The sequence below is a fragment of the Eleginops maclovinus genome, chromosome 22 (assembly GCF_036324505.1).
Source record: "Eleginops maclovinus isolate JMC-PN-2008 ecotype Puerto Natales chromosome 22, JC_Emac_rtc_rv5, whole genome shotgun sequence".
In the NCBI taxonomy this organism is placed as follows: Eukaryota; Metazoa; Chordata; class Actinopteri; order Perciformes; family Eleginopidae; genus Eleginops; species Eleginops maclovinus.
The window spans coordinates 21,867,791-21,879,045 of record NC_086370.1 but is presented as its reverse complement, the minus strand read 5'-3'; the positions used below and the strand labels follow the sequence as shown (position 1 = coordinate 21,879,045).

At 40.4% G+C, this 11,255-nt stretch overlaps 1 protein-coding gene across 1 annotated transcript in view; it reads right to left on the bottom strand.

The window, feature by feature from the left end:
* Positions 1-230: 230 nt before the first annotated feature.
* The window catches only part of cdh5 (cadherin 5), a 36,643-nt gene continuing 25,618 nt past the window's right edge, over positions 231-11,255 (bottom strand). Inside the window, 3 exon segments of the mRNA XM_063874857.1 lie at positions 231-5,881; positions 5,884-6,146; positions 6,903-7,035. Coding sequence (XP_063730927.1) covers positions 5,763-5,881; positions 5,884-6,146; positions 6,903-7,035 — 515 coding nt within the window. The 3' untranslated portion in view covers positions 231-5,762.

Here is an 11,255-nt window from a genome sequence, read left to right as displayed (position 1 = left end):
AGGGGCGGGACATCTCTAAGCGATTGACCAATCACAACAGAGCCGGCCAGCTAACCAATCAAAGCAGACTGGGCTCTGGTTTTCAGACAGAGGGTGAAAAGAGGTGCTGCAGCACAGGCAGTATGAGAAACATAAAGAGCTTTCTGAACATTAAAGCATGGAGACATGTCCCAGGAGAGACACTAAGTACTGATATGAACCTGAAAGTGACAAAAACAAGACAACAAAAATCATATTTGAGTGTTTATTTTTATTCTACACTTACAAAAATGTCAGGTAATAAAAAGTAGTTGCTATACACCATAAAAACAAAATATAAAAACATTGTGTTGCCATCAAAAAAATGAAGTACAGTATTTTTTTTAAAGCATAAAGGCACATGTTGCTCCCTTGATGACCCCTTACTGTATTTACACAACATCTTATTCCTACGTGGTTTCTCTTCTTTTTTGAATGGTTTGACACCCATTTGAGTGTATCACACACACACACACACACCCACACACACACACACCCACACACACACACACACACACACACACACACACACACACACACACACACACACACACACACACACACACACACACACACACACACACACACACACACACACACACACACACACACACACAGTGGATGCACAGACAGAAAATCACACACACATTTCCTTTTTTAGAAACTTTTCACAGCAATTAAAACAGATTGTGTTGAACGAAGAAAAACGAGGTGTGGCAGGGTAAAAAAAATCACCTTTAGGCACATTTTTTTTTCTATGTACATTTCAGTCCCTCAAAAACACATGGGATACACAGATTAAATTACAGATACATCCCTTCAAGGTTTTTGAAGCAAGTATAATGATATTAGGTGTTTGTTTTTTGACATTAAAGGTGAAAAAGGTGTATTTTTTTGTGCATGGATCCCAACCTGAAAGGTGTATTTTGACTGTCTGCACCCAAAGTGTATTCTAACAGAGGCAGACGCTCTCACAGAACCACTGCTGTCCAGAAAATAGAAATGAAAATGGCACTTTTTTAGGATTTTAAATCACTATTACACGGTGGCCTTTGCACATCCTCAGGAAAGTAGTGATGTTCTGCAATCAAATCCAAATATAAATGACATAAAGTGTGTTTTAAAGGTCACCTATTGTGCAAAATCCACTTGTTCATGTGTTGTATACATAAATATGTGTCCCCTCTGTGTCAAGAGACTCAGAAGGATTCAGAAACAAAGACCCCCTCTCTTTTTGTCCTGATCCATTTCTATGAAACCTGTCAATCTGCTGATCAGAGGTTGGCCACTTTGTGATGTCACAATCTTTTCTTGGGTTTGTGCAACCATTAGCCAATACCCGCCCCACTTATCACCTGGATCCTCTTCTAGAGCACCATTGCGTTTTTTTAAACCAATCATCTCTCGGGGTTGGGGGGGGGGGGCTTAAACAGAGGGGATTATGGGATGCTACAATGATCTGTTTGGTGTTTCAGCCAGTCTGAGACCTATAATATAGTGTTGAAGAAGAGTATAACAGGGAACCTTTAAATGTTATAAGAAATAAGGAAGTCTTATCTTGATGAAATACAAAATAAGAACAAATATGACACTTTAAATGAATCACTGTGAATGTAATTATGTTTTTGAGAGGAGTTTTGAAAAGTCGTAAAAGTGGGAAAACACTGCTGGCCAAAATTGGAGACGTTTTTCGCCCAATCCAGCTCTAAAGTTGCTTGGATTTTCTCGCCCAAAGTACATGCAACACTTATTGCTGTTAAGAAATTGGACAATGTAGGTGTTGATTTCGAAACATACATCATTTTTGTTCACATACTTTAAAATAAAGGCTGAAATTACGGTGAAAACACACAGAAATGCAAATATAATACTAGGAAATGACAGAACAAAACAACACTTCCTCCAGTGCAACGGTGAAGAGTCACAAGGTGAGTCTCTTTTCTTTGACCCAAACGAAGATGGCCAGAAAACGTTCAAATGACTGTAAAACAAGGCTTATAAAAAACATGTTTGATTGGAATTTGGAAATATCTTTTAGACTCTCCAAGGTGTCTTTGACTTCTTCTTACATAAACACTTCCAATTTGAACCATCAGTGCAAACCTTTAAGTGTAAAAATGACAAAAGAGGCATAAACAGAGGCACGTTTTTTAGTTTTGTCTGCCACAAAGTGAGGTAATCTCTATTGTCTAAACTCATGAAGATGCCAGGATGTTGACACCATCTCAGAGTGTGTGTGTGTGTGTGTGTCGGTTTCATCACACACACTCCGAAGGGTTTCTGGAGATCTCATCACTGCTCCACATTGTTCTCTCCATCTTTTCTTTCTGGATTTCTTAACCCCCTTTTTCCTCTCTAAGGTTGTTTCCCAGGCGAGCTAACAGGAAGTGAACACAATGTGTTGCCCTCCCCGGGAGAGATAACACGGACAGGAAGGGGCGGGGCTTAACTCCAGATGGACAGGAAGTCCAGTGCGCTGTTTGGTTATAGCTGATTAGAGGGAGAGAAAGATAATGGGGGAGGCAAACAGGGAGAGGGACAGACTGAGAGTGATGTGGAGGTGGACGAACTCACTGCTCTAAAGTATTTACACGAAAACCTGACAGGAAAACGTTTTCAGGGCTTCCAGCTATTGTGTCCGTCAAATGGCCGTCCAAGGAGGCCGGCGTTTTTAAAGAAAAACAAGTTCAAGTCCAAAGAAAACAGAATAAACAGGAGGATAAATAAACCGTATTCTCTAAACTGTAATGAAATTTGACTCTCTAGAGGAGACGGGGCTGAGCATTTTGCAGAACAATGAATTTAAATGGCAACTGGGCTGATTTAAAGGTGTACTTACTAACAATAAGTGACCTTCTACCTTCATGACCTTTTATAAATGCCGGATTCATCAGCCAAAATTTGCCTTGGTATTGTTTCGCTCTAATGGCTTGCCTTGGAAAACTAGCGGTCAATTGTTACTGATTACCTTAAGAGCAAATCCATTATTAGAACATGTGCTAAATTGAAATTGACATTAACTCATTAATTACAAAAATGATGAAGCTAATGCAAATAGTCAGTCAACCAATCAGTGAATCAGAAACAAAATGGTGTTAATTGATTCATTGCTTTTTGAACTTAATTGCCAAAATAATGTTCTTGCTTCGGAAACATGATTTCTGTGCCTTTTTTTAACAGTTTAAATTCATTGGAAGATTTCATATTTTTGGTATGGTTCCAAGGAGTGTCTTTTTATGGGTAACTGATCATGTATACCACGTGTTGAATATTGTGTTTACTTGGCTGAACACTCAATAAACATTGCAGCTGTAAAAGTGTAGAAATGATCCTTGTGATAACCCAAATAAAAACATTAGGATTGAGCCTTAATTGTATGATTGGAAGTGCTAGCTGTTGAATGAGAGCGTTTTTCTATAAAGATCCTCCAAAGATTGCCATGTTTTTGGAGGCGTTTTTGTCCGGACAGCAGCCAGAAAGGATGAGAGGTTAAAGCTATTGAAGCCACCTCAGAGGCTGCTCCTGACACTCCGTGTTTCCGGAGTTTTCCGAATGACTTTGGTTCCAGTGGGCCTCAGAGAATTGGGATTTCATCTGAACAATAAACCGTGATGATAGGTTCTGTCAAATAAAAACCCCGGGAACAGGCTGTAATTCTGTCCGAGCAGCAGCAGTAGCCATTTCCTCCCAGTCTGTCTTTCCTGCTGGGTTTCCATTCTTAGATTTCTGGGAAATGTACAAAATTCTGTGGAAAATTCCTACTATAATTAGTCATAATGGTTCTACTTTAAAAGACGGTAACTGTGGTCAAATTCAGGAAAATGTTGTTGTGCTTATCGGAACTTTTTCTTACAACTCGTCACACCTTATTGTCAAGAGTGCTGCGATGTTGCGTTCAGAAGGCATCTCACAAATAACCCACTGGACTTCACAGACTGATATCTCTCCATTGATACGGTTTCCTTTTGACTCTTTCAGAAAAAAGCACAAACACAACCGCCGCCCCCTCTCCCCCCCTGCTGTGATCAAACACTCGAAACCTCTTTGAGTTTTTAAAACTCCTGTGGAAACGTTTCACCTCCAACAATAAGCCCCTCAGGCGATTCGTATTTACAAGTCAAATCAGATCAAAAAGTAGAATCACCTCGTTCTCCTCGTGTTTATGGCCCTTTTGTCAAGTATAAAAAAAAACACATCAAAGATTGAAGAGATTTCAGGCCGTCAACCCCGAAGAGAAGACGGGTATATTATGGCAAAATCAAAGAGGAGTTGATTTGAAATGCACCATTTTGCATCCCCAACAGGAAGATATTTGAATCTCCCTTTGATTTAAATGTCAATATGTGGTGTGTTCTTATATTATTTACCTATATTTAACACTTGGGGCATATTTCTGGTTTCATGCTCTTGAAAAACTACTTTTTTTATCACAAAAAACTGGATTTTTAGGGTTTTAAATTCTTCACTTTCTTTAAAAATCAATTGTTATCATGGTTAAAATATTATAAATATATGATATTTTTACTGCAGTTCTTGGACATTTCTGCCATCTGAACTCGTTTAAAGGGATGCACCAGGGTTCATTAATTGAGTAACATTTAATTCAAGAATGCATGGTTTTAATGCATGAGTTTTGGGGTAAAAATAGGTCATGAGTCCACTTCTAGTTGTCCATATTTAGTTAGAAATATGCATCATTGGTATATAAATAAATGGTGCATAGAACGAACTAATTAAGACAAACATTTACCTGCAATTCAGTCAAAAGGGGACGCAAAATGGTGACGCACAAAGGAACTAAGACATCAATTAAACGCAAAAGGACAAAACATAATTGGTATAACAGAGAAAAATAATCTCCAGCCAGCAGTGACCCGATTAACCCGTCTGTTATCCATCGTTAACTCGCTCTGGAGCTTCATCCAACCGGACTCGCAGGTCTTCTCAGGTGGAATCATGGGGGGGGGGGGGGGTGGGGGTGTAAATCTCACGCTGTCACCATCAATCAATCCTCCTGCACACGTGTGAAGCAGTTACTTCTCACTTTCTCTCATGGCGTGTGATCTCCTCTTTGTCAGAGGAAGAGGAGGAGGAGGAGGCAAATGTGAATCTCAAAAAAGAAGAAGAAAAAGATCTCCAAAAACAAGAACAGATTGAAGCTCTTGGACAGCGTCAAAGCCTGCTTCTATTAGTGTGTGGATGTGTGTTTTTCTTGCATGCTTTTGGCTGGAGAGTGGTGCATGAATGAGTCCTAAAACCCAGGAATGAGTCCACTTCCTGTTCTCTCATCTCAAAGTCAATGTTTTTTTTTAAATTAAAAGCCTAAAATAAGGTCTCAACGGCCTAAATGAGACTTCTAAACGTCATGATACCCAACATTAGTCGCCTTTAGCTTAGCGGTGTTGAGGTAAAGTCATGTGACCGTGCTGTAGTTAGCGTATATTAGCTTTTTGTTAGCTTTTTACCTCTGGAGATTGCATTTACGCCTAAAAAATGTTAAAGGTGGTGTCAAAACTTGGTGATTATCCTGCAGAACACAACATAAAAGTATCATGAATGTGGGTTTATATTTCCAACTCTAAAGGGAAAATCTGATTGCTCTTAGTAGAGGGAGACCCTTGCGATGCTAACCTGCAAAAATACGTCATCCCTGCACCACTCTGTGTGTGACTGTGTGTTTATGGCTGTTTTTGATGCGATCGTGTGTGTATTTTGGCATATTCTTATTAACTAGAAGGTCTCTATCAGTACTGATGGTAGTACTCAGGTCCGTCCACGCCGTACAGCTCAGCGAGGGTCCTGAACCTCGGACCCCAGTCGTTCAGGAAGTCGTAGTCCAGGTTGGAGCCGGTGGAGAAGTTCCCAAAGAGCTGAGGCTTTCGGCTAAAGACTCGGGACCCTCATAGCCGTAGATGTGCAGCGTGTCGTATGGGAAGCCGTCCCTGTCGTGATCCGCCTCGTCTTTCTTCACCTCGATCATCACCGCCATGTCGCCTTTGCATGCGGTGGGTGGGGCATGGTGGGAGGGTTTCTGCACCATGGCGTAGAGGGAGGGGTGCTGGTGGTGGTCCGGGTGGCGGAGCAGGGAGCCGTCGTGGCAGGCGGAAGAGAGGATCGAGACGTCGTAGCTTAAAAGAGAGGAATCATTGTTAGAGAGGCCCTGTTATGCTTTTGGGGTTTTCCAGTTCCGGTAGTGTGTGTTCTTTGGGTTTTAGTGCATGTAAATGGTCTGCAAAGGCTAAAATCACACACACTCCACCTGTACATGTTCACACTGTTCTGCTCATTGCTTGTGTCACCACTTTGCCATCATGACCTATTACAGCAAACAGTATGCTGGTGTTATTATGGACTGTGTGTAGGGATTATGTATGGTTTTAGTACCGTTTAAATATGGATAGGATTAAATTCAGATGAGATTAAACTTTAATCATTTATTTTTTCAAACTGGGTCATCAAATGGACAGATTAAGCAAAATGTAATGAATATTGCATATCAGTGGGGGGTTAATATATAGGGTATGAGTGTGGGCAAAATATTAATAATAGCACAAAATAAAATAAGAACATAAATATAAAGAAGCATTTAAAAACCTAAATCTACAATAATAATAATAACAATAATATTAATATAATCATAATAACAATACCAATACAAACAATAAAAAGATGCATGAAATATCAGATTTAATGTTGAATAAAAATCCCTTTATTGTTTTATTTCTAGACATTAAATTCAAATAATAACCCTAATGATAATAATATAAACAATGAAAACAATATATCAATAATATTAGGAATAAAATAATAATATTAAATTAATTATTTCAAATTAAATTATTTTGTGTGTTTTAGAAAATATATATTTGATTATATTGACATACCCATTAGTGTCCATCTCTCCTCCGCCCTCTTCATCGTACGTGACGAGCTGCTCGTGGATCTCCCCGCTGTTCTTCATACTGGCCAGAGAGTCCTTCTGGTAGCGCTTCCTCATCACAAACAGGATCACTATGACTGGAAAACAGCAGAGAAAAACACAGTTTAACACAAATTGTGAATCATCTTTATGTAGGCGTGTGAAAACAGACTGTTGCATGTTTAAGAAATTCCTATTCATTGGTGCAATCTGTAGAACTCAAAAGTAGATGTTCCTGCTGGGCCAAGACTTCTATGAATTAGGCCAGGCAAAGAAAATGGGGGCAAGAAACAAAGTGAGGAAAGTGGAGCGCTAACGAGGATTGAAACTAGAAAACAGAGCGGGAAAGAAGCGAGGGGAAATTAGCAGTGGATGGATGAAGGTGTTTGAGGCGTTCGCCCGGAGCATGAAAACTTTAGATGAATCTACTCAACCAGAGACAAACACAGAGTGAAAGAGAGGTGAGCATAACAAACAGGAAGAGAGAGTCAGCAAATACAAGAAGGGAAATGAGTACAAAAAGATCAGGAAGGGAAGGAGTGATGAAGACGTAAGGAAGTGCAAAAAGAGGATAAGAGTCCTAAGAAATATCATCAGAAAAAGTCTTTGTTTTTGTTCGTGCAGCTGCAGGAATTTTGCTTCTCTTCCGTCATTAGCAAGTAGACAAGAAGTCTGCAGAGGAAGAAACTCTGACGGGTCAACAGAGAGCACTGCTCGCCTCCTGTTTCCCTCTCACAATCAACCCAAACTATGACCTTTCACAGAGCCCAATCAAGTCAGTTTGTTCCTTAATCTAAACCAAACCCTAAACAAAGCAGGGTCAAATCTGAGAAGCTGTTTCTGTTTTGTAAAAGTAATTTATAATGGGGTGTTAAATGAGGATGGTTTAAACACCTGTGGGCAATTACAGATGATGCATTTTGTTGTGAGATGTGGAGAAAGTCATAAAGGTTAAGTTCATTTTAAAACTAAGTTCAGATACTGACTTTTAACCAGCAGAACCTGGATCATTTTCTATCTTGTTTTGCAACCAAACCTTGTCCACAGATCAGAAAACGGTTTATTTAACAACTGATTTGTATAGTGGTGGATCAGGAAGGACCTATATGTGTTAGCTGTGGGCATTTATATTATGTATAATTTGGAGAAATGAAGGATAACTCAAAGAAAAAGAGACGTTGGAAGCAAGGTCTGTAAACAATATGCAACACTCGCGTTTCTATTGCCTAGCGCTCCAACACATGATAGGCTAAGGGGCGGGACATCTTTAAGTGGTACACCTGAACATCAGCAGGGAGGACTCTTTAAAGTAGAGACACTACATACTGATATACACCTGAACATCAGGAGGAGAGGACTCTTTAAAGTAGAGACTCTACATACTGATATACACCTGAACATCAGCAGGAGAGGACTCTTTAAAGTAGAGACTCTACATACTGATATACACCTGAACATCAGCAGGAAAGGACTCTTTAAAGTAGAGACACTACATACTGATATACACCTGAACATCAGGAGGAGAGGACTCTTTAAAGTAGAGACTCTACATACTGATATACACCTGAATATCAGCAGGAGAGGACTCTTTAAAGGAGAGACACTACATACTGATATACACCTGAATATCAGCAGGAGAGGACTCTTTAAAGGAGAGACACTACATACTGATATACACCTGAACATCAGCAGGAGAGGACTCTTTAAAGTAGAGACTCTACATACTGATATACACCTGAACATCAGGAGGAGAGAACTCTTTAAAGTAGAGACGCTACATACTGATATACACCTGAACATCAGCAGGAGAGGACTCTTTAAAGTAGAGACACTACATACTGATATACACCTGAACATCAGCAGGAGAGGACTCTTTAAAGTAGAGACTCTACATACTGATATACACCTGAACATCAGGAGGAGAGGACTCTTTAAAGTAGAGACACTACATACTGATATACACCTGAACATCAGCAGGAGAGGACTCTTTAAAGTAGAGACGCTACATACTGATACACACCTGAACATCAGCAGGAGAGGACTCTTTAAAGTAGAGACGCTACATACTGATATACACCTGAACATCAGCAGGAGAGGACTCTTTAAAGTAGAGACACTACATACTGATAAACACCTGAACATCAGCAGGAGAGGACTCTTTAAAGTAGAGACACTACATACTGATATACACCTGAACATCAGCAGGAGAGGACTCTTTAAAGTAGAGACACTACATACTGATATACACCTGAACATCAGCAGGAGAGGACTCTTTAAAGTAGAGACTCTAGATACTGATATACACCTGAACATCAGCAGGACAGGACTCTTTAAAGTAGAGACACTACATACTGATATACACCTGAACATCAGCAGGAGAGGACTCTTTAAAGCCCTTTTTTCTGGTCTAATTTGCCTTTTAAAGGTTATATGATGAGAGTAAACCTGGCTGAGTTTTGAAATTGTTGCATTTATTTAGTCTAAACTTTCTTCTTTAAGTTATGAAACCAACAGAGAAAAGTTTTTCCTCTTCTTGCCTACTCTCTGAATTTCTAGTGCCCGTAGAGAGGAGAGAATGAGGACAAGGAAGCAGGAGAAAGGAAGACAAAGGGAACAAATAAGGAGACTTATGGAGGAGGATATGGAAGGGAATCAGGAGAGATGAGGAAGAGGAGAAGGGTACATTTGACATTAGATTAGGCCCGGCGCCTCGGTCCCAATATGAACCTCTTTCTCTCTCTGCGGACGGGCAGCATTAGCCATGCCTTTTAGTCTAGGGTGAGCGGGACTAATTTAAGTTTGCCTGGGAAACCAACAGATTAATCTTTTACAACACATGCTCTGCAGTTTAATAAGCTCTGGAGATATCAGACTTAGAGAGGAGGGGGAAAGAAGAAGAAGAAGAAGCTTCCTTTTCTTAGTGGAAAAACGACTGAGAAATTGTCTTTTTTTCCCGTGTGTCAAACCCGACTTCTTGTGAGAAAATGTGAATGGGGAGCGCGGTAAATTGCTTTGGGTCCTGGCAGATAATGACAAGTGCATTAAATAGTTAATCTGGCCTGCGTTTTGGTGTGGGGGGGGGGGTGTTTGATAAGGAGAGAGGGAGAGACCCAGAGGGACAGAGGAAGAGAGAGATGAAGGAGGGGGAAAGGCACGATAGTGAAGGAGTGTATTAATAGTTAATAGGTTGAGTGTTTGGCGCTGTTTGATAAGCAGACGGCACCTAAAGAGCTGATAAACTCTCCTCATTACCACTCCTATTCTTCTGCTGCTTTTCCCACAATTCTCTCTCTTCTTTAACCTCTTTCTGTCTCGCTCCGTCACTCATTCCCTGTCTGCCTGCTTCACCCTTTTCCACCGCTCATATCTAAAGTCTAGATATCCATTTTTTTTCCTTCCATCTGTCACTCTGCCTCCGTCCTTCTTTATCTCTAAAGTTTTTTTAGCCTTTCTTCCTCATCCCAGATCCCTCTTGTTTGGCCAACTATCTCAGACGTGCCTCTCATCCAACATGACAAGTGTCTCTTTTTCCCCAGAAAAGAGGAGCAGGGGGCGAAGGTATCAAAGAGAATATTGAGCTCAAGACCGCAGGCTTTATTTCCACATCCGTCGCTGCATTATTCATAAAAACCAACAACACATGGAGGGAGGGGGGTGGAATGCTCCCCACACAACACAAATCTTATTTATCGCAAAGCAAGGGAAAGCAGATCTGTGCATAAAGCCTCAAACACTCAGCGCTGGAGTTGAGCATCCATCATTGATGCCATCTTCTTGAGATACATCTCCCAGGGTTTAAAAAGTACTTTTGCACCTGACTATTACCAACCAAGAACTCCATTTATGAACACTGTCTTAGAAACTTTCTGCTCTCTAATTCAAATATGAGGATTTCACAAACACACATTATTCTCCTTTGTCTGAGTACGTTCTTTTTTCTAGTCTTGACTTTTTTTGCTAACTCTCTACAGATGTCCTCCTTCGGAAAACATCAAAAGTCTGAGTATAGCCCCATTTAAGGATCAGAGGTAAGTTGCTTTCCACGGGATAAACAAGAGACAGATCAGCTTCTACCTTCAGAGTTACAAAAGAGAACAAATTGTTCTCATTTTCAGTTTCATATCAGTATAGTGTCTCTCCTGGGACATGTCTCCATGCTCTAATGTTCAAAAGCCTCTTTATTTTTCTCATACTGCCTGTGCTGGAGCTCCTCTTTTCACCCTCTGTCTGAAACCAGAGCCCAGTCTGCTCTGATTGGTTAGCTGGCCGGCTCTGTGGTGATTGCTAAGAGATGTCCCGCCCCTTAGCCTATCACGTA